This window comes from Corvus brachyrhynchos, unplaced genomic scaffold (genome assembly GCF_000691975.1).
Source record: "Corvus brachyrhynchos isolate BGI_N302 unplaced genomic scaffold, ASM69197v1 scaffold302, whole genome shotgun sequence".
NCBI classification, from domain to species: Eukaryota; Metazoa; Chordata; class Aves; order Passeriformes; family Corvidae; genus Corvus; species Corvus brachyrhynchos.
In genome coordinates this window covers 3493959-3518581 of record NW_008237244.1, presented here as the reverse complement: position 1 = coordinate 3518581, position 24623 = coordinate 3493959, and the positions used below count along the sequence as shown (strand labels likewise).

General features: G+C 38.2%; 1 protein-coding gene across 2 annotated transcripts in view; it reads left to right on the top strand.

The window, feature by feature from the left end:
* Nucleotides 1-2832: 2832 nt before the first annotated feature.
* The window catches only part of MATN2 (matrilin 2), a 61331-nt gene continuing 39540 nt past the window's right edge, over nucleotides 2833-24623 (top strand). For both annotated transcript variants that reach the window (XM_017730372.1, XM_017730371.1), the window contains exons 1-3: nucleotides 2833-3023; nucleotides 17672-18241; nucleotides 22390-22512. In XM_017730372.1, coding sequence (XP_017585861.1) covers nucleotides 2897-3023; nucleotides 17672-18241; nucleotides 22390-22512 — 820 coding nt within the window. In that variant the 5' untranslated portion in view covers nucleotides 2833-2896. The remainder of the gene's footprint in view (nucleotides 3024-17671; nucleotides 18242-22389; nucleotides 22513-24623) is intronic.

Below are 24623 nucleotides of genomic sequence, written 5' to 3'. Positions count from 1 at the left end.
CTTTCAGTGTGGATGAAAGTGACAGCAGGCTTGGATCCATATACGTTATCACATACACAGCCTTTGGCTTTGGGAATTTGGGTTTGGGGTTTTTTTTGTTTTTTTCTCCTCACTGAAAATGGTTGTAATTTCACTTATATTTTTATTTTAGATTATATGTATCGTTTTTTAAGATGAGGCAACTAAAGCTCTTCTCTGTTAAGTATCACTTTAATTTAAAACAGTATTTTGTGTGGGTGGGAGTATGTTCATAGTAGATTTTTCTTTAGCAAGAGTTGGATTCTTTTTGGTGGATCTCTGAGTAGATTTATTTTCTGATTATCAGACTAGTAGAGATATTGAGATCTGAGGACTAAGGTTTCTGAATCATACATAAATACTATTGAACAATATGTTATTCAGTGGTTCTGTTTCTTTAGTACCCCAACCTTACTTTTCAAAGGGGCTGGTAAAAATTGCACTCAATTGAAAATGTACTGCTTTAATGTATTTCAGAATTCAATGACAGCTAATGAATGTTTATGGAGACATTTCAGTTTATATGGTTAGTTAATCATATAATATTTGCATGCTATGTAAATGTTTTCCTAACAGGATTCAAAGACTTCCAATCACAACAAATAAACACTTTTTTTTTCTTAATTCTGGAGTTGCTTATGGACGGCTGTGAGTGTAGTGATTTGAAACTCTGACCAAATATCAAAAATTCCTACAAAGGTATAAAATACTTTAAGTGTCAGAATGTGGGAGGGTTTAGTTTGGGGTGGGACTGTCCTGAAGACACTGCTTTATCACCATTTTCTTTGGCATCATGCTGTTACTGGGTCATTTAGCAATGTGTTGTGAAGGCTCTGCTGCACTGTCCTTGGTTCTCCTTTAACACCATCAGGCACTGCTAAAATGGTTTTACTTAGAGTTTAGTGACATCTTCACAGCTGTTTAGGGTGGATAGAAAGGAGGGATGAGTTAGGCCTCTGATAAGTAGGTGAGAGCCAGAAGCCCTCTTGAGCATTCTGTTCATGCCTAGTTCCTGTAACAGCCTTTCAAGGAGGATATTTCTCTACTCTCCTTAGCCCTGAGAGCATGGCTACTGTTTTTCTAAAACATTGGTGCTAGAATTGGCATGTATCCTTGAAGTCTGTTTGCCTTGTGTGCTGAAGGAACAGGCCTGAGCGAGAGGAGACCCCCCAGCACAGCCCTGTGTGTGTTGATGTTTTGAGGAGTGAAGAGACAACCTGGGCTTGGTAATCTCCACTGTAACAACTGCTGCCTGTTGCCTCCAGCAAAACTTAGTCCCATTTCCAGTGGTGTGTGCTGTTTCCAGTGTTCATCTGTTTCTGACTAGAAAAACTCTAGCAATAATACCATCCAGATGCCCAGAAATTTAATTTGTTTTGTGGCCAGTTTAATAAACACCAGCTATTTCCATCTCTTTCCAAGTTTGAATGTCCTTAAATCATGTATTGCCCATTACTGGATAATATTGAACATTGAAGTAAGGCTGGGCATTTTGAGAGCAAAGACTCATTTTGGCATATGCACCAGAACATTCTGTTTGCATTTGGGGTTGCTGACTAGGATACACAAAAGGGAAAATAGATTGATAGTCAGAAAAATACATTATGTATAATGGTTGTATGGGACAGACCGAAAAATAATGAACAACATATCTTTATTAGAGAGAAAATATTTATTCAGAATTTTCCTTTCTGCAAGTGAACACCTCATGGTGGGAAAGAAAATAAATTACTGTTCAGAACTGAAGCATTTAGTTGCCTTCTGTTACATATCTGCTTATCAGGTTTAGGGCCCTGTTAAAATTGTTTTCAATGTCTTAGTTACTTCACAAGAATTACTGTTAAAATTTGCACTGCTCCAGAAGTTCCACTCAGAACAGTTCTTTCTTGTGAAAGTGGGAAGTTTTATCCATCTCTTCCACACCTAGGGGAGCTCTTTCCTAAGTTTCATCGTATCACCCACTCCAAGACTGAATCTAGCTCCTGTGGGATGCTCTCAACCACAACAATAAAGTTTTGGGGGAGGGTAGAAGGAGTCTCCATCTGAGGAAGCCACCAATGGGGAACACAGCCAGAAAATGAGTCTCTAGCATGTCAATCTTTGTTTTCTGTTGTGTGGCAGACTCAGAGTCAGCCATGGCTTTTCATGATGCATTAACCAGTTCCTGGTCAGGAATCATCTCTTAATGTAAGAATTTTGCCTGTCAGTTTGTTCTTCTGTGTGATAAAATTTCTCCAGAACCTGTGGCAGACTCCTTGCCAGTCCTCAGGAGTCTATTCCTGTAAAAAAAGATTAATCTTTCACTGTTATCTTCATGTTAGCAACTATGGACTGTCTTCTGAAAAGGAAGCATGAGTTTTCACCAGCTCACATTTAGAGTTGCTGTTTCTGAAATACATTTTCTTCTTTCTATTTTAATTCTCCAAGATTTTCTGAAGCAAAAATCCCTCAGACTACAGGAACCATTAAACTTCTGAAAAAAAAAGCAAAGAACTACTGAGTGGAATAACAAAAAAAATTTGTGTCCTCCTCAAACCTTTTAATGCAGACAGGCTGAGTGAAACAAAGTTCCTTTTCTTGCTTTAAAAATACTTGATTATTATGAATTGTTGTCGGTGTTAACTATGGACTTCAACTAACAATACTTACAGATTCTATACAGGGACTGCCAATTGCTACATTATTATGTAGACCTTATTTCTTGAAGTTATACGCATTATTCCGTGCCAGTGTGTCTGCATGTTTGTGGTGGAAGGGAAGCAATGCCTCTGGGTGGCTGATGTGGTTGGAGTGCATCCTTTTATGTAATCAGAGAACTTATCTCCTTCTCTCTTGTATTGCAGTTTTACATCCTTGTGTGTCCTTCTGTTTCTTGAAGATGAAGAAAATGGTTGCATGTTTCTTTCTGCTATTTGCACATGCTCTGCTTTCCACTGTCATGGCAAAAGATCTCCCTGGAAGACATTTCACCCGAAAAAGGGATGTTAACACACAGTCTCTACTGGGTAAGTTACACACAAAATACCCCAAACACCACTACCAAAAGCTGTCTCAAATACAAATGATAAAAGGCATAAGAAGCTGCCCAAACCTTGGCTGAATTCATTTATAATAAAAAGGAGATTTTTATTTGCCAGCAGGTATGTGATAAAGTTTGTTGACCAGGTAGCAGCTGTTAAAAGAAGGTGTTTACTTTTGGGGTACCAGATTTACTTTATGTAAGTGGTATGAAATAAATATTTGCTACAGGACTGTTGGCCTGAAAAAAGGAAACAACTTCATTTTCAGTGTTTAGAGAAAATACCTGCTGGTCCATGAAGGTTCTGTCAAATGTGCCTTTTACCATGCCAGAAAGTTTTAGCTGTCGATATGTATGTAATGTGCATAAAGATGATTGACTGGAAATCTGTGGCTATTGAAATGAGGCTTCTCATTACAGTACTTGATGCTAATCCTTTCATTTTTTCAGATTTATTTATAATGAGTAGCTTATTTTATAATGAGTAGTTTTTTTATAATGAGCTAATTTTTTTCTCTTTTGCCAAAAATCTTAGGACAGGGTGTATAAGTTTCATCTTGTGGGCTGTCATATTTTAAAACATAAGGTTCATCTCTCTCTTGTGGATCATCACCTATGCATCACCTAGAAGTCAACTTTTTCATCTCCTAACAGTTTGTGAATTAGAATAACTGTCTTTTGCTAATTGTTTAAAGTAATTGCCAGGTTATGAAAACACAGTGTGGATGGGGTTTGGACACAGCCTGTCACTAGGGATTAATGATTGACATCAGTTGTAGATTTCATCAGATACCTTTCTCCAGCCACTGGGAGATGGTAAGTGGACTCCATAAAGGTCATCTAACCTAAGTGAACATGAGGAATGTGAAATGTCCTGCAGAAGATATATTGGAAAGAAAGAAGAAGAAGGAAATAATATGGGAGAATGGGTGACAGAGAGGAGAGCACCAAGTTTTATCAGTGAAACATTTCTCTAAACAAAATGTAATCCTTTAAATAATGTAAAATTCCATAAAGTACCATTCACATGTATTAACTTAAAAACACCAGTTTTCAGTTCCAATAGGACAAATTTAAAACAAAAGACAACAGATTTCCATTTCTTATTCATCTTCCCCAAAACTAATAGATGCGGTCTTGAAACACTTGGAGTTCTGCCACTGAAGGCCGAAAACCACAGCTCTGGAGATGTAATTCACAAAAAAACCACAGATATCGAACAACAAAGAGAAATGCCCACATTCACACCTTATTTACGAATCTCAAACTTTCTAAAATCCTGAATTCTGAAATGTGATTTATAGCAACTCTTCCCGAAAATTTTAGGGTTCCTAGCAAATACCCTAAGTGAGCTTATTATTTTAAGAAAGAAACTGCCTGTCCCTCTAGAAAATGAGTGCAAAGGCAAGGTGTTATGTGGAGAAACTGAAAGTGTCACATTTCTCAGTTGCCATTTTACCTGTGATTTTTTAAAATTCCTTTTATAGCCTCTTTTTCAAATCTAAATAGTGGAAAATATATGAAAGGTATTAGCACTCAGTATAAATCAAAATTTGTAGATTAAATTATTTATTTCTTCTTTCAAAAGCCAAGATATTTCTGGTCCCTGTATTTGGAAACCTCTGGATCCCTACTCAATTTGGCATGTGCAGGATGCAAACAGTTCTGGCTAAAGGAACCTTTTCAAGACATTAAATGATGCAAAAAACTTGGAACATTCTGTGATCCAGCCCGTAAAAGTACGTGGCAGTTTGGAGTCAGACTCTTGGGCCTTGCATTCTGTTTCAAGAAATTAGGCCACTTGCTTCAGGTTCAGCAATGGATAGAAACAGCGGCATGGTAAAAACATCCCTCTCTGTGAAGAACAGAATGTAAAATGCCACTGTGCTGGAAAGCTGAGTGTTCCTTAAATGGCATGAGAAAGAACAGGGCCAAAACATGATCTCAGTGACATCAAGTCAATAGACTTAATAAAATCCCTCGGGAATTCCAGCAATTTCACAGGGATTAGAAGTTGTCACATTCTATATAGTATGTGTATTATAAGTAGTGGTGGTGATGATAATTGCTGCTGTTGTGTAAAGACTTGCTTGGCAGACAAAAGGGAGCAAAATAGCTGTGAAGAACCAACAGGTACCTGGAAAAGTAATAAAAGTTAAGGTTGGGGGTTGGGGTTTTTTTGGATGGAAGTCTTTTCAGGACTAAAATGAAGATTTATGCTATGTAAGTATAGTAGTATGAAAATAATTTTATTCCTTTTTTCTTAATTTCACCATTTCTAAAACAAAACTGTACTGCTGTGATAACTCTTTACTGGTAAAATACCAGTAGTGTCCATGTACAGAAGTAAAAGTCATTGCTCTAGGAAACTGACAAGTTAAATAAGTAAAATGAAATGGATGAAAAATTCTATGGGATTGTCCATATAGAGAGAAAGGTACTTTGAGATCCAGTTTTAGGAGGATTTAATTTTTCATCAGCCATGCACTAATACTTTATAGATTTCTTAAGTCTTGTTAGGTCTAATTGCCTATACATTTTAACGAAGTCTTCTGAAGGAATGAGCTATGTCTGAAAAGACATGTTTTTCTTATTCCTCAATTTTTCAACTGAATCTCAATGTACGCTGTTTTAATTTGGCAGGTCTTTGCATTGCTTATTGCTGTTTGAACCATTATTGCTATAGCTAATAACTTCTCTTAAAGAGCTGAAATATTTTGTTCAAGGATCTATCGAAAATAGAGTTTTTGGAACTCTCACTATGTGGCCCTTGAAAGCCAAACTGCTTTGCAGGTTTTTCTTTTATTAAACACTGAGTCAGACTTCCAAGTATTAAAAACTTGTCAGTTGTGCCAAATTAATTAACTTTTAACATTTTCTTAAATCTTTCTTGCAGCATATTAGATATGCATGTATTTCAAGTAATAAAAGAATTTGTATTATATTGCTAGAAGATACTGTTTTCATGCAGGTGTATTTATGTTTTAAAGGCTTGTTTCCATAGTTGTGCAAGATCTTGTGAAACAACAGAAAGAAATAGGATGGTCAGTTTTTCTTTTCTGTAGCAGACACCAGTTGCCTCTCCCCTTATGTGACATATGAACTAAATTTTGCCTTCTTTTTCCCCTCATCAGTACTTTGATCCAGAATTTGGATCAAATTTGCCTTATCCTGATTTGTGAAAGGAAAATAATATTTTGTTTTCTTCTAAGGAAAAGCAGTAATATACTTGCTACATGGTTATTAAGATAAAATTATTTCTCTTAGATTAGCTGATTCCCTTCAGATATAATGAAGTGGACTCCTGTACCTAAACAGACTGATGAAGAGCTGGGTCAGTTGTCCAGAGTGGTGGTTTCCATACCATGTTTGCAAGGGCAGTCAGGGTACCACAGCACCCTTCAGGTTCCATATCTAGAAGCAACATGTGACCAGTCCTTGCAAGATATGGTGCTTTTTTGGTGTTTGAAGTTGTGGGGTTTTTATTGAAGCGGATTTTGGACTTAGGCCCTACTGCATCTTAATCATTTATTATAAAACAAAGCAAATCAAAATTCCTACATTATTAAAAAAAACCCACAAGTTTTTGTGTTTGCTTTTTTTCTTGATGACCTCTGTTCTTGTAAACTGGGCATGTATTTCATTTCACATGGGCATACTTCTTTGGAAAGATATGAAGTGAATGCATGAAAGCTGTAGTGAATACAGTGAAGGCTGTAGAATACTATTCAAAGCAATAGCATTCCTTCTGTTCCTTAGGAATATAAAACATGCAGCTACATGATTTTGAAAATAACTATGTAAGGAGAAAAGCTAGTTTAGGGGGCATTCCTTTAGCTAATACATGATACCAGTAGAAACTACAAAAAATTAACTGATACTGCACAAAATTAAAACAGAGGGGAAAGGAGGCCAAGAAGGAAATGTACTTGGCTCCTGTTCAGTGGAAGCTGCTGCAAAACACGAATACCCCGTCTGTGTTAAATTACATTTTACAACAAAATAAACAATTATTTGTCTCTTGGTTGTATATGTGTGATTCCACTAATAATATGAAGGGAAGTAATAGGAACTACATGGAGCACTCACTAAATTTATGAATCACTTGCTACAGCCACTTAAAATTAATCGAAAGATTCTTATATCCAACCCAGTTCTTAAACTTGAGTTAACTTTAGGGCTTAAGACATTATCAGGTTAAACATTCTGAGTTATTTTGGCAGCAAATCAGAGGGGAAAGTATGTGACAAAAGTGAGCCCAACCCATGATGCTTCTGTGGAGCGCAGATAAGATTCCTGTTTAGTTTTGTTTAATTCGTTGTATATTTATACAGTAAGAGCTGGCCAGAGATCTCTAAATTTTTCTGATGTGGACTGTTAAGCCAATGTGGGATGCTTTCTGCTGTAAGAAACTCAGTCACAGCCTCAATGTATGTGCATGTATATTATTTCTTCACATAAATGCAACCCTGCCAAGTTTTATGTCCTCAGACATAATCCTGTCGGAAAGTAGAATCATTGTAACTGAACTGCAATTGAAATCAGAATTGTGTCACAGTAACTATATCATGTATTAGACATACTGTACTGGTATAGTACTAGGGGAGATGAAAGCTCTTCTGTGCAGCAGATGAAGGTAGGAAGTAGTTGCAAATTACATCTTTTCAATTACCACATAATTAGTTAAAATATAAGCACAATCCTAGCCAAACTTTTGTAAGGGTACGGGGTAATCAAATACCTATCCATTTATTTACCTATCAACTCTCTATTCAAAACCTGAAGTTGCCATATAAATAGAAACATATTATGTTTTGAAAGAAAGCAAGCAAAGCATTTTACAGTCTGCAAAATCACCTGTTTGTTCCTTCTGAAGTGTGTAGGTACATACTGCAATCTTTGTGCCTCAAGCAATATTAGTAATGGTGTGTTTTGCTTCCCAGTAGTGCTTGTTTCAATAGTTGAGAGGTCACCCATGAACTTTATGCTGACTCTCAAAACTTCAACTTTCATCTTAATCTCTGAGCTGTTGGCCCCTCCTCCATAGGAGCCGCTTTTTCAGATTCTGAGGTAGAACAGTAGAACACCCTCTCTCTGTGGCTAGGTACATACTGCAATCTTTGTGCCTCAAGCAATATTAGTAATGGTGTGTTTTGCTTCCCAGTAGTGCTTGTTTCAATAGTTGAGAGGTCACCCATGAACTTTATGCTGACTCTCAAAACTTCAACTTTCATCTTAATCTCTGAGCTGTTGGCCCCTCCTCCATAGGAGCCGCTTTTTCAGATTCTGAGGTAGAACAGTAGACCCCCCTCTCTCTGTGGCTTGGTTTGTGCTGAGGCTGTACCTCCCCAGCCCCTAACAGAGGTCCTGGAGTCTGAGAAAGAGGGATCTAATCAGCAGTATCTAATCCCTGCCCAGCCAGTTGTTCCCTGCAGCAGCTGTTATCCCTTAAACAGCCCCAGCTAATGAGCCATGAGGACTAGCTGTGACCATGACAGACCTCAGGGATTTATGTCCTAATCTGAGTATGCTCATCTGCAGGCAATTATCATGGAGATCAGAAAGTTTGCATTTTGGTTTGTGCTAGCAGTTTTTAACCACAGAACAACATTGTGCTTGCCAACTCTTGTATTTAGTATTCATTATTAATTTTCATGTGTCAAAATCACATTCACTTTTAAGCCACCTACAGGGTACTTCTGTAATTTAAGTTTTATGGAATATAATTCAATTTCCAGCATCACAAGGAATTGTTTTGTATTTCTTTAATGTGTATTCCCTCTAACAAAGTCTTTTCCTCTTTCCTCCTTCCTTCCTTCTTTCTTTGTTTTGTTTGCTTATTCTTTTAATTTGCCCTCTCCCTTTTTTTCTTCTTTTCCCTTTTTTTTAAAGGTAATTTGTAATTTTTCCACAGGATGAAAGAAATCTGCTGTTACAGAAAAAACTGAGTCATGAACTAAACATCAAGTGATCTTTGTATTTCTGAATTTGTTTGTTACAACCCCCACGAATTACTGTGAAATGCCATTTCTGTTTGAAAAAGAGTTTGCCTTGACAATAATTCAGTGAGGAAAATTACTGTGAGTAAAAAAACTGTTGTTATGTGTATATTCTCAAGGAGCTCAAAGCCTCCTCTGTGTATTATGTCTTGAAGAAAAATCAGGCCAAAAGAAAGAACCCTGATGTTCAGCAGTGTGCTGGTTTTGACTTCACTTTGAGCACTTTAGCTTAATTTAAAAAGCACGTATGTGCAAAATTAACTTGAAAATCTTGGAAACAGCATTTGCATGACTTAAGGAACATCTCATTTTATAGGCATGAATAGGTAATCAGACATTATTGTGGATGAAGAAAACACGCCTTAAATTGCTCTGGAACCTTGAAGACACCATCTTATTTAAGTACTACTGAAGTGGTAGAACTACTAGTTCGCCAGTGGACATGATGTCCCACATGTTTTGGGAGACATGGGGAATGGTATATAGCACAATCCCAGCATGCTGTTTCTGAATTTGTTCTGGAAAAGAATCTAATACTTAGACCGTTACCAATAGATAGAAATATGTGGTTTCAGGTCAGCTGATCAATGAGTAATGTTGAGGTTGCTAACAGCTTTCCCTGTAAACAAAGACATGGGCAACTTTAAAAAAAAGTATGGATAGGAGTTTTTAAAATGTTAAGCTAATGTTGTGAAAGCAAGACACCACAAACTCACTAAAGTCACATTTTCCCCCTAAATTTTCTCTGCTGCTACTAACAATTGTTTACTTTCTGTATCTGTTCCTTCTCTAATAATTTCTGTGTCCTTCCAATGGCACCCCAAGTAGCTTAGGCAAGATAGGAGTCTCAGATCTTCAAGGAGAAAAATAAAAAGATCACCTTCTCCCATACAATCACCTTTTTCATGTTGGTTGTGATTTGATGTTTTGCAGGTGAGTGCAGGAAAAGACAATCACAATTAGAGTAAGTGCTTCCAGGCTGCCTGTGGGAACAGGATGCGAAGTAGGATTAGTGTGTGTACCACAAGTTTCCCCATCATGGCTCAGAAAATTAATTCCTCATCTCTTATGGGTGTAAGCTATCCTTAGCCGAGAGCACATAACATTTGTTTCTGTCAGGAAGTGGTGGGTAGATGTTCATGTTGCCATGTGCCTGAGGATATCAGGATACTTTATCCCTCTGTCCAGGTGTTCCACTGCCTGCAAGGAAAACAACCTGCTCCCTGGTCCTCCTGACCATGAAAGCAGGTTTGACTGCTGTCAGGAAATGCAAGTTTCTATCTCAGAACAGCTGAAATAACCAGAAAGAGCTAAGAAACTTGAGGCTATCCCTACACCATGCTTTGGCTTCATACCAGAGACAGCACCAGTATTGGTAAAGAAATGAAGAAATACTAGGAGTCAGTTCTGGGACTCTGGATTTAGAGAGATTCAGTGTTAATAATGACCTTGTTATTTGGAAAAGCATGACAGGGAAGGAGTAGGAATAGTGACGTGAAATGAGAACAAAGTAATATACCCCCCTGCAGTGACTAATAATGAAGTATTTGCATGTAGAAGGAAATGTAAATCTCTGGACAAGAGCCTCCTGCTGTACAGTTCTCCCAGCAATTTTTGAAGTTCAGAAAAGATTTTGTCAGAGGCAATAAAGAAATGTCTGGAGGCTGTGTTCCATTTAGTGATTGTTCCCAGATGAAGAAATTTGTAAGGAGAGGTGGGTGAGCTGCCAAACTCATAATGAATGTTTGGGTTAGGGCCATAGGCCTGTGTGTTTGGGGAAAGATTCAGAGCAAGGATGGGGCCAGAGAGTACAGGGCAAGCCTTGGATCCAGGGCCTGTCCCAGAGCTGGGAAGAGGTGGCGTCACCTGCAGAACCAAGTGCAGCATGTATGTGTGATAGGAAAGGGGTATTGAGCAGTTTCTAACATTTCCTTCAGGAACTATATTATATCTGAAATGTACCATACCATACTTTGTCCATCTTTGACTTAAAATGAGAAAAAACCCAAAAGGAGTGGAAGCTAACTTGCTCAAAATGTCTCACTAGAGACAAGAAGTTCTTGGAATTACGGCTCTTCTTCATTTATTCTTTGCAACAATCATAACCACAAAATGTGTTTTCCAAAGCATTTTGTGCTTGGTATGTTTATGAATGAATTGGAAATTTAGCTATTCTTCACTTGCATAATTGTGTGGCAAGAAGATTAAACCTTCTTGATGACCTAAGAAATCCTTCAGAGTTATCTGAGAACCTGTCAAACAAAATCTTTCTGGCTGGATATTTAGCTAGGAAAAACCAGAATTCTGGACCTTAAGAAAAAAATATTTGACACCCAGCAAGTTCATACGTCTTTTAACAAATTTTGTAGGACTTACGCAGAGATTTATAAGCCAAGAAGCTGTAAAAAGAAGACGGGCAAGTAATATTGAGGGCTTGATGGAAAATGAAATAATAAAATGGCAAAGAAAAAAGATACATTTAGGAAGAAGTAAAATATGATAACTGGGAGAATAGTTTTCTCCCCCTTTTATTTAATGTTGAGTGAAGACTTGTTCTGTTACTCAAAGATAAAATCTAAAAATAAACCTGGTGTTGCTGCTGGCACTGTCACAGAACATGTAATTTTTGTGTATGCATTACTGGGGAGTGAGCTAAGAAACACAAAACATGAAAATTGCCATTAAAGCCTGCTCAGGCAATAATTTTTCTATGATCTCATTTTTTCTTAACTGATTTAATCCTTCCTTTTTGCTTGAATTGTTATACTCTATAACAAACATCTTTTTCATGGAGCTAATATTTACTTGTTGTAAATTACTCTTTCAATGTCTAAACTTTGCTGTAGTGTTTACCAAATTGAGCTAACCTTCTTTAACATTTATCCATTCTCATCTATTAGGATAAGGACCTATATAACCAAATAAGTAATATCTAGATTAAAAAAAAAAGAAAGTATTAAGGAGTCATAAAGATGTAGGACAAAACCAGAAAATAGCTAACTCATTTTTAAACAAGCAGTTTTTTCAAGAGAACCAGCTTGCAAAAACTTTTGAAAAATCATCATCTAAAACTTGTGTCCTTTGAATGTGTTCAGTTTGAATATCCGCAGATGGAAATGTTTGAGGAAATGAAACAGTGCTGGGAACATTCTTGGGCATTGGAACTCCACCCTTACTGTTGCTGTTAAATGGCTGGAACTGTCTCTGGCCCACAGTGACTAGCAATCTCCATGCGTCGTTCAGAAGGTACAGACAATAATCCCTACAGGGATTATTCCCAGGAGGCCTCTTGCATACAGCCACTCTGAGCAGAAAGGTGAGTTTAACACCGTGGATGCAGGCCAGCTGGCCTCTGAGCTTAGCTGGTACCTTAGACTGCTCTGTGGCACTGAGACCAGTGGTACAACCTGGCCTGCTTCTGTGCTGGGGAACACCCTGAGCTCACAGACCAGTTCCATCCACATAGGATGGATCCCTGGCTCATGCTGCTTCCCATATCATGCCTGAGAACTGCTTGAGAAAATGTGAATTGTCCTCAGACAAGAGTATCAGGAACAGTTCTAATGATTTAACAGCCTAGAAGAGTCAATTCCAATGCCCAAGAAAGCTCCCTAGTGCTACTTTAGTTGTATTAAGGGAATGTAGCATTACTGAAAAATAAGACGAGAAGATAGAAACACACTCTCGGACACAGACCCTGTGTGGGTGAGCAAAATCAAAACAGAGCCAGCTTTGTCAAAGCCAAAATAGGCTGAGCATAATTTGCTTTGAGAAAGGAGTAGAAGGAAACGTGCAGTCATCCGATAAAATGACTTAACAGAATTTTCAACTTTAGAGGAAATTAAGATGCTCAATATTACTTTAAGCTTTGTTTTGTGTATCTCTCAGTAATTTGATCCCAGCTGGATTCTTCCCAGTAGAACTGAAATTTCCTTGCATTGTTAGTTGTCCAAAGGTGGCATCACTGTAACTGTCATTTACAAAGTGGATTTTGAGTAGAGAAGGAGAACATATTTACTACTGAATTGATCTTTCCTTCTGTCTTTGTCTTGCCTCTCCTGGCTTCCCCTTTGGATAATACAACCCACACTGAGGGGTTTTTTTTAACTTTTGTGTTGGCAGTACAAGACCTCTGCTGACTTAGAAGTAGGTTTATGGATGAGTAGCTCTTTTCAATGAGTATGTCAATTTTCATAAGAGTGAAGGGGAATTACTTTTAGTTATGAAGATGTTTGCCAAAGTTGTGAGAAAGTTCCCTGTTTAAAATGAGAGCTGGTCAGAGGAAGAGATTATAATTCACAGGACAAATGGAGAAGCATGTAACTGCTAAAAAGCTATCACTGAAAATATATCTGAGGGGATGAGTGTTTAGATCTGTTAGTCATTACTACTGATTGCCACTCCTCAAAATACCACCAAGCTAGATTTTTTATCTTTAGAAGAGTTACATTTTATTTTTCACTGAGCCCAAGTTAAACCAACTTTAATAGTTACAGAGTTTTAAAAAAATTCATACCAAATAAGAAGACAAAGATTTTAAATACATCGTGATTGGAAATGTGTGGTATTTCTATAAATAGAACTTTGGAATATACTGTGTTTCATTCAGATGAATAGATTTTTCTGAAGTAATTCAACACAATGTCATGTGTTTCTGGTAGTACTATCCACCAACACTCTCCAGGCTTTTTCCCACCAAGATTCATTCCAGACTTCAGAATAGAGAAAAATGAGTCTCTTCAGACTGGGATCCAAATCTTTATGTTCCAGTTAAAAGGATTCAACACCATGGCTGTAGTTTTGACTTGTTTTCACAGAATCACAGAATGTGTCATGTTGGAAGGGAGCACAGTGGATCGGTCATCTGGTCCAGCCTCCCTGCTCAAGCAGGGTCATCCCAGAGCACATGGCACAGGGTTGTGTCCAGATGGTTCTTGAATATCTCCAGTGAGGGAGACTCCACCACCTCTCTGGGCAGCCTGTTCTGGTGCACCTGCACAAGTAAAGAAGTTTTTCCTCATGTTCAGGTGGAGCTTCCTGTGCATCAGTTTCTGCCCATTGCCTCTTGTCCTATTGCTTGGCACCACTGACAAGAGCCTGGCTCCATCCTCTTGACACCCTCCCTTCAGAGACTGATAGACATTGATGAGGTCCCCTCCCAGTTGTCTCTTCTTGTGGCTGAACAGGCCCAGCACCCTCAGCATTTCCTCATAAGAGAAATGCTGCAGTCCCCCCATCATCTTTGTAGCCCTCCTCTGGACCCACTCCAGTAGCTCCATGTCTCTCTTGTACTGAGGAGCCCAGAACTGGACACAGCACTCCAGATGTGGCCTCACTAGAGCTGAGCAGAGGGACAGGATCACCTCCCTCAGCCTGCTAGCAATGCACCCCAGGATACCTTTGGCCTTACTGGCCACAAGAACACACGGCTGGCTCATGGATATTTCATTGCCCACAGCTTGTTGTCCATCAGGTCACCCAGGTCCTTCTCCATGAAGCTGTTTTCCAGCAGGTTGGTTCCCATCCTGTATCTGGGGTTATTCCTCCCCAGGTGCAGGACCCTGCAGTTGCCTTTGTTGAATTTCAGGCAGCTCTTCTCTGCCCATCTCTCCAGCCTGTCGAGGTCCTTCTGAAGGGCTGCACAGCACTCTGGGGTATCAGCCGCTCCTCCCAGCTCTGTGTTGTTGGGGAACTTGCTGAGAAGGCCTCTGCCCCTTCATCCAAGTCACTGATGAAAAGTTAAACAATCCTGTTACCAGTACTGAACCTTGGTAGATGCCACTAGTAACAGGCCTCCAACTGTACCACTAATTAGGACTCTGGGATCTGCTGTTCATCCAGTTCTCAAACCACCTCTCTGTCCACTCACCCAGTCCACACTTCCTGAGTGTGCCTGTGAGGAGGTTGTGACAGTGTCAAAAGCCTTGCTGAAGTCGAAGGAGACAGTATCCCCTGCTCTTCCCTCATCCATCCAGGCAGTTGTTTCATCACAGAAGGCACTCAGGCTGGTCAAGCATGTCTTACCTTTAGTGAATCCATGCTGAAATGTTTTAAGGGAAATAAAATAGCAGCCATTTTACCCTTCTCCCTTGTCTGTCGTTCCCCTCCTATGTACACACATATTCTTAGCCTTTTTTTCTGTAATTATCCTCCTTTCCTCTTGCTTTGCTCCTACAAATGATAACTTAGAATTATCTTTGTATTGCTGGAATCATTCATGTTATATTAGTAAAGATAATTTGTAATTTTATATATATATAAGGATAATTATAATTAAGATAATAAAGTTGAAAATAGTTATGTCAGGATATCTGTATCCCATTAGAACTGGAATTTTGTTTCTGGTCAGCTTGGCTTATATTCAACCTGCTCTGATTTTGAAAGAATAAGCAACCCGAGCATATTCCTACGCTTATGAATAAAGCTGTACTGTAGACTGCACATGAATAAATCCAGGCAGTCATTTTTATTGTCATTAAAGAGCATTTTCATTCTATGCCAACAACTGTTCTTCATAATCTATGAAAGAGGCTTCTGAGTTAATGAGTGAAAACAGGCATCTTTCTCACCCCCTGCCTTGGCAGAAGTGCATGATGAGTGTTCATCAGCAGTCACAAGTGAACTTGTTTAAAGGCCAGTCTACAGACAGACGTTTTTCCAATTGAGTCTTTGATTGGCCCACTTGTTCTGGTGCAGTATGACATGACCTTTGATTATACAGTCAAACACTACTTTTCCACCAAACATTTGCCTCATTCACTGCACAAGATGAATGACAGTGCACTGGGCATTGAATTGGGTTCGGCAGTAAGGGAAACTACTGATTAGGGGTGTTTCATCTTAGTAAAATGAGGATGCCACTGAGGTCTGATGAACATTCTTGCCATCTTTAATCTTTCAAGCCAGGCATACAAACACAACTAACAACCTCACAGGTTTATTCATAGCCACAGGAATTTGAGAAGATGAGCAGATACAATGATTGAAGCCATAGGTCTATCTAACCCTGTATTTTGTCTCTGACAGAGGTCAAAAGTAGATGCATGTGAAATAGTTTAAGGACAAGAAAATGCCACCTGCAGCTATTTTTTGCCGTGCTTTTGTGACTCGGGGATTTCCTAAATTGAAGGAGTCTTTAATATACACATTAAACCTCTGTTGATTTCTTTTCATCAGCATCCCATCAAAGTCCTTTTAATCTTTTTCCATATGCTGTCTTCTTCTGTGGCAAGTCTGATAGGTCACCTCACAGGCTTGCCTTAAGCCTGCCATGTGCTGGCTTCCTGTGAATGGTCAGTCCCTATCCCCTATTCTCATCATCCAACTCACACATATGTCTCATGTTTCTCATATTCTGTTAGAAAAAGATGATGAGCAGAAGCCAGAGGACGTAGCCGTGGTCCCAGAAAGCTCGTAGGATGCCTAGGAGGCAGCCAGCCTTCACTTCTGCTGTTATCCTAGCTTGGCCCAGCTGTGCAATTGTCAGATATAGACATATACTCTGTCCATAATACTTCTGCTTCAGTGGCTCTTGGAAAAAAAGACTTCTGATGGCTGACATAGATTTCATGGAGTGTTCAGTATGAGTGTTTCTTTGGCCAAGTGGAGTGCCACTGTTGACAACAGGATTTTCTCTCTGATGCTGAGCTAGTCCAATACGTGAAACTTTCCCCAGATGAGTATTAATTACATGTTTGAAATCATGGCATTTGAATTGCAGGACTGCTAAGCACTCACAACTGCAGTTGACATCACTGAGACCTGTACTTTGTACATGCAAAGTGCTGCTTACTGCCAACTTCCTTGAAAAATCAGTCCCTTCAGGTCTCTTATCACTCAGTGCAATTAACAGATGCTTTTGACCTGTATTTCTTTGTGTTCTGTTTTCCCTGTTTCTAATGGAATACCCCTCTGACTTGTCACAGTATTAGATTTCTAAATTCTCAGGCACTGCCACACAAAGCATCACAGTGCAGCCCACTTAAATAGTTAACTATGTCATTCAGAGGGGATTTCCACCCTTCGTGGGGAATGAGGTCAAAATCTCAACAATGGCACAACAGGGTAACGCACAAGTACCTGAAGAGTGACATTTGACAAGGGCATGTAGTGGTAGGACAACAAGTAATGAACTAATAATAAACTAGAAGAGGCCAGGTTTAGATTAGGTATAGGGAAGAAATTCTTTACTCAAACGCGTTGCCCAGAGAAGTTGTGGATGTCCCAGCCCTGGCAGTGTTTAAGGCCAGGTTGGATTTGGCTTTGAGCAACCTGGTTTAGTTGAAGGTGACCTTGTTCATGGCAGGGGTGTTGAACTACGATGATCTTTAATGTCCTTTCCAACCCAAGGTATTCTCTGATTCTATGATTCTATCTCCCCATTCCACTGCCATTAATCATTTTGGGCACTTATTTCACGCATGCATGCAAAGAAGTACATATAAGGATCAAGTAACAGGCAGCTTCTGTTATTTACTGGAGAACAAACTTATATTACCCAAGTAGCCTTTGTTCTGGTATCTTCTGTTTTTCCTGAATTTTCCCAGCACTTGTCAGAGTGTTTGTTTAGGCAGTAAACCTGAACCTATTTGCATTTTGAAATTGTAAAGTATTTTTGTTTGCATTTTCCTTTTAGAAAACCCTTGCAACAACAAACATCTGGACCTTGTTTTCATCATTGACAGCTCTCGCAGTGTGCACCATTACGACTTTGAAAAAGTGAAGGAGTTCATTTTGACCATCTTGCAGTTTCTGGACATCAGCCCTGACACCACGCGCGTGGGTCTGATTCAGTACGGCAGCACCGTCAAACAGGAGTTTTCGCTGAAGACCTTCAGGCGGAAGCAGGATATCGAACGAGCGGTGAGGAGGATGATGCACCTGGCGACAGGCACCATGACTGGGCTGGCTCTGCAGTATGCAGTGAACATCGCATTTTCAGAGACAGAAGGGGCTCGACCTCTGAGGCAGAATGTGCCCCGAATTATCATGATAGTGACAGATGGGAGACCTCAGGATCCTGTGGCAGAGATTGCTGCTAAAGCACGTAACTCAGGAATCCTAATTTTTGCCATTGGAGTGGGAAGAGTGGATATGAACACTCTGAAGTCCATTGGGAGCGAACCACATGAAGAACATGTGTTTCTGGTTGCTAATTTCAGTCAGATTGAAACACTGACCTCTGCCTTCCAGACTAAACTTTGTGGTAAGATTTTTATCTATAGATTTGAATACACAGATGAAAGTGAAACAGAAAAAATATACATTATAATTAAACTTTTTTTTTTTACATGAAACCTTATCTGTTAGAAAATATATATTGAAGTATATATTGGCTATATACTAGCCAGATAATATCCAGAACAGCATTCACACGTGGGGAAAACTCATGCTACAGTTAAGTGCTATAAAATGTGACGTAATTCCTCGTGCTCATAAGCAGTTAGGCAAACACACGTATCATGATTTTCCTATTTATTACATAATAGCATTAAATTTACGATCTCTTCTCTTTGAATATTAGATAAGTTGTTTCATCTATTCATTTTAAATGTGATCTCCCTTAGTAGTGAAACTTTAAACTGCTTAACAGTCTTTTGGCTATTTAAACATTCTTGAGAGTCCACGGATTCCTCTTCCGAAACTTACGTACTAATTCTAGGCAAAGAATAATTTCTGTACATGCCTTGTGACTGAAAGTGAAACACAGACATGGTAGTGTTTGTATTCTATCTATTTTAAATACAGAAAGTTATGAAAAGCAATTACAGTGATATTATTCATTCATACTATAAAGTAAATATTTTAATAGGTATTAATTTACAATAGAGATATCACTTCCATCTGTAATTCCCTGATAACGAATTACCTTTTGCAAATATTGTGGCATTTGTAATTAATTTTATATTAATCTGTGTACTTAGTAGACTTTTCTTTTTTATTTATTCCTGAGATAAGTAGGAAAGTATTTCATAAAAATTTGGTGTTAAGCTGATGAATTTTCAATAGAGTCCAGAAAAAGAATGCGTGGTGAGATTAAATGCTCACTCATCTCTAGGAATGCTTTTGCCAGAAAAGAACTGAAGCTTATTGTAAGGGTAGTCTGGAGAATTTTCCTTACTTGATCTTTTCCAAAATTGTTTCAAAGAGCAGCTGAACTGCCTCAGCACAAAACACAACAACACAGACATTCATCGATAATAGATTTTTTTCCTGTTTCTTCCTTGCTGTATTGTTAGCTGGTGTAGTAGGATATATTTAAAAACCAAGAAAGAGTAAACTAATAATGGATTCAGAGTTTAAATGGAATGAACAGCAAATGCTGATTTTTAAAGTCGTGTTTTAGAAACAAATCCAGTCCAAATACCATTTCTTTATGTTATGGTTGGTTTGGGGTTTTTTGGGGTTTGGGGTTTTTTTTCTGTTTTTGGTTTTTTGTTTGTTTGTTGGTTGGTTGTTTTTTTTGGGTTGTTTTGTTTTTTGCTTTTTGGTTTGTTTTTTTTCTGACTGGGCAGTGTCCAAGAAATTTATTAGAGTTTTTTAGCTCACTTTTAATCAAATACATGTGTTCTTCAGTAAAGCCAACCTTCCACTGCAGATGGAGGAGTATGGAGGTGACAAGGGTAGTGGTTGCCTCCTGCTCCAGGGAATGCCTCCCCAGGATTTGCTGTGCTGGAAATTCGAAGTGAGATCCTTAGACATATTTAAAAATCCAGACCCAGATTCAACAGAGAGTTTAAGCTGTTAGATTCATATGGATTTCAACATAAGGTACTAAATTGCAGATAGGATCCATACCATTTTATTTGTTCTCAACTGTGAAGCAGCATTCAGCTTGCTGAATTTCAGGAGAGTAATCATAGCCCCTGCTTCCTAGAGCACCTACATTCCTCCTAGGAAATGTGGTTAGTTTAAGTCCTCCCACTTGTGGACCCAGAGGAAATATCATTGTAGCTGAATGGAACATCTGGACACCTTGTTGCTTTGCTAAAGCAATTGAAGTCCCCCCTCTGGTCAAGTCTCCTGGAATGCTGTCTGCTGGGCTTCATGCTGTGGGAGAAGACCTTGGCCCCTGAGCTCTCCTTGTGTCTGAATCACTCTTACGTCTGTGGGAATGTGTCTTCGTGGTTCCTGTGATGACAGTAGAAAACCATGGCCAGATGATGAAGCTCTGTGGGGGAAATGAAAAGTAAGCCAAATTAACCACTATTTACTACTGGGTGGTAGAGACTACTAAGTACCTAGTACCTGTATTCTCAAAAGAATCCCTGTAAACTGGATGTGCTCCATTCCATTAAGTCAGAGGTTCCCTACAGTTGCTGCCCCTGGCTGCTAAAGATTTGGGGATGTCAGAAACACCAGTTGAAGCCAGGACCTCTTCTTATTACTAGTCAGCAAGGTAAAACAGAAGCAAAGAGTATTCTGAGGGATGAGAGGCATGAAGAATAAGACAAGAGTTGAAAACGCAGAAAGATATTGGTGAAAATGGGAACAGAATCCAGGAAAGGAGGTGGAGATTAGAAGAAGCGTGAGAAAGACCAAACTTGGGATGGAGCAGTCAGGGGCAAATAAAGTCTTTATTATATTCCTGTAAAGTAGATAGTGGTGTCATCCCCATTTTACATTGGGAGAATGGAGGCACAGAAACAGGGTTAAGTTTGTCAAAACCACCCACTAACTTTAAATATTTGACTCAGTGCAATCCCTCGTGTGATTTTCGGGGGCATTGAATGTTTTTGGACTAATACAACATGTTTTTCACAGTTCTACAGCCATCACTTGATTGCTTGCAAATACAGAGTCAGGTGTCTCTATCTGAACAGATACAGTGTGAAGGCTGATTGATGTTTTCTTGAAGATACTGATATTGTTGGCTTGCCCAAAATCCAATAAGGACCCTGTGATATCAAGATAAAATCTAATTCACAACAAGGCTTGTGTTCAGATTCCTTAACTATGAGATCACCCTTTCTATTACTTCAGTCCTGCCTGTGACCACCAAACAGCTCCTGCAACAGATGATGTTGCAGAAATCATTCAGAGAGCAGACTCCACTACAGAAATCGGACTGATGACCAGAGTATCACTGCTTGTAAATGGGTGCAACAGAAACACGTCAGAGCATGTACACTATACTTGCGTAGTAGATGGGAAGATTGGTAACAGACGGTAAAAACGTATTCTCAGAAGGAACTTGAATTACTGGGTCTCCTGTCATTGAATGCTTTCCTTTTCAGAATGACAGAAAGATGAAAAAACAAGAAGTTGAAGTAGGTCTGTATTCACATAAATAAAAGTACTTGAGAAGTTTTATTACGGCAGAAATTTGTGAGATCCAACAAGCTGATTAAGAGATTAGGGAATTGTGGTGCTTTGTGTGTTAGCAATAAATACCTAACTCTTGTAAACATGCCAAAGAGCAGATACATAGTGTATATATCTTAAAATCATATGTGGGTTTTTTCCACAAGTACCACACCTACCACATTAAGTTATTTAGCAGGCTTCTGTTGTGGCTTCTAAAAGATTACTTTTAATATCTATTCCATAAATGTTGAGCTTTGTCGACCTAGCACATTAAGGAGCACATCAATCCCTAATTGCTGTTGCAAAATAGATAATTTTCCACACAGTGTTCTCTGAGAAGTAATTCACCTGTATTTTATAGAGATTACATACAAGCAATGCTGCAGTGGAAAGAAAACATCAAGATTTCTTAATCCCCAAACACTGACCTGGAGAAAATTAGTTCAACAATGAATTTGACTGAATGAGCCTCTATTCTTTTTCTCTTTTATTGTCTCAGTCTGCTGCATTTTAATACTTGCTATTAGAGACATAAAATACAAACAGAACAAAAATAGAAAGACTTACAATCTGGAGTGTAGCTCAGCCCAGCTCCTGCTTAATGAATCTTGGAGATACATGTCCTCAGTGTCATCATGTATTATTTGCACGTTCCTCAACATTAATAACTAAGCAAGCAAAATAGTCTCTTCATTAAGTTGTTTTTAGTCATTCTTCTTCTTTATTATTGGGTGCTGCATGGTGATTTTCTTCAGGCAAGAAATTGAATGTCCTCTAAATCAGCTTACACTTAAATTACACTTATTTTCTTAATTTGAATATGATAGGTTTGTTTCATTGTCTTTGTAGGATCACCAAATAATTCGTTTTTTCACATACTGTCTTGTATATTTTTATTTTCTTAAGCTCTCATTTTTGTCTTTACTAGCAATACTGAATTTGAAATTTCTAAGTTACTTCAGTAAAATTTTCTACACCAGTTTTTTTTTCCAGTGGCCACAAGTAATTAAGACCAGCACTTAGTAATGTTTTCCTTTTTTCTTTCAGTGCCTCATATGTGCAGTATAGTTGAGCACCACTGTGATCACTTCTGCATAAACACCCCTGGCTCCTACCTGTGCAGATGTAAACAAGGATACATTCTGAATGCTGACCAGAAGACTTGCAGCAGTGCGTTATCTTTCTTTTCTCTTTCATGCTCCCGAAAAGTGCTTAACATCACTTACCCTTTCTGTTGGGCTCATAAAGAACTGAGCTCAGTAAATAATTAATGTTAATCATCAGAAAGTGTCTGGAAAGGTGAAGTTGTAATTCTTTTTCTTGCTTTGTGTAAGTGAAGTTCTTACAAATCTTTCTGAGATACATCAAGCTAAATTTTATACACAGCTCTCCAGAGGTACACTGTAACTATATGAAATTGCATTTGAATTTTATTGGTATATTAAGTTCAACAATGAAACAACAACCAAATAAATAACTTTATCATCGCAAATGAAGTGAATTTAGATACTTTACTAACTTGTCCAGCTAGCAACAGTACTAAATAGTACAGAAGGGTGCAATAAGCCCCATACTAGAAAGCTGTGAAATAACTTGACATTCTGAAAAGCTCTTCTGAACTGCTGCTGGAAATAGAAGGGTTTGCAACGTTTCAGAAGTCTTGCTTATGCTCTCATTCCTCTCTTTAAAAGTGTTGACTTTTTTCAGTTTTTAGCAATTAGCTGTATAGTTTTTAATAACAAACTTTATTTCACTTTAATTTTGATCTTCATGATCGGTATTTTGTTAGTCCATTTTAACTTGCTTCCTAGTAAGTAACAGCAATTTACATTAGAAGGATATGCCCAAATTATTTCTGTATTCACCTTACTTTAAAGAAATTATGTAACGCTATCTTTAATTACTTGTGGAAAATGTATTTGCTAAAAGTTCAGGTTTTTATCACACAGCAGTGCATGGATTCAAGTGGAAGTGCATAGATTCAAATTAAAGTTGCTAAACTGATTTTAGACAGAAGAAAAATTTTGGAAAACGTCTATTCAAGAAGCTGTGGGAGACAGTCATCGTGAAAGCATAGGATGTACCTCTTACAATCTCTAATTTAGAACTAAGGTGAAGACTGCAGGCTCAAATCCTGTTCTTGTATTTGATGTTCTGTATCTCAGGAGAGTACCATAAAACTATCAGGTATCTTGAGATTAGTGGATTCTTAGTCTCTCTTGCTTAGAGCTGTGTTTCATATCAAATACTAAGCACCAATGAACAAGTGAGGGTATGTCAGTATGTCACCTCAGAAGGTGATTCTGCAGCCTGGGGATTGGACTCTTTACATGTGTAGTGGGATACATGGTTTCAGAGCCTCAGTAAATAGGAATGGGATCTAAATAATGTCAGCTCTGGAGAGATCAGGATATTCTCACTCCTGCATGGAAGCATCTTCAGACCCTTTGGGCTACAGGAGGAAAACCACTTTTGAGCTGTTCACCTTCTATGCTGTTGAGCTGTGAGAATCTGTTTTCTATTCCTTCTCACCACATCCTTCACCAAATGTAGACATTTGTCATAAGCATTTCTGTGAATTACAAGGCAATGTGTTGCATTAAATGGAACAAATGTAACACTTTATTTTTTCACTTCAGTGAAAAACTTTAACACTTCAGTGGTTTTGTTTCCTGTAGAAGATGCACCAAACAAAGAAAAAAAAAAAAAAGAGTCCAATCTGGAATATTTCCTAATAATTATTTGGTTTAGTAACTCAGCCAAGAGAAGAATACTGACCAGGACATTTTTCGTAGAGCCTATTTTCTCTGCTTCTGCATGTTTGCTATAACTCATCAGAAAGAAAGTGGTCATATGATGTAATCATCATTACAAATGATGGCTCCAACTATGTAATCACATTTCAGTAGTATTGTTATTGTCTAACCTTTTCTCTTCATTGTGTCCTTCTTAAAATGCTTCTTATTTAAAACTTTTGTATTCTTTTAAACCCTCCACATGCAGTTAAATATCTTAAAGAATTTTAACAAAGAATTTTTTTGAAATTTATTTGAAATTCAAAATTTTTCTTCTTTTTTAATTGTCTCTCACACATTGTCCCAATTCTCATCCCTAACATCAATTCTGGCTTTTTTTTTTTTTCTGTGAATAGATTTTTAAAAATTAATTACAAGTATGAAAAATTCTTCATTGTCTCTTCTTCTTTTTACTCTGTTACATTTCCATAGTTTTTCTCAGCCAGTAGTTTAGCATTTGGGCACTGCACTGCTTCAAATACAGGT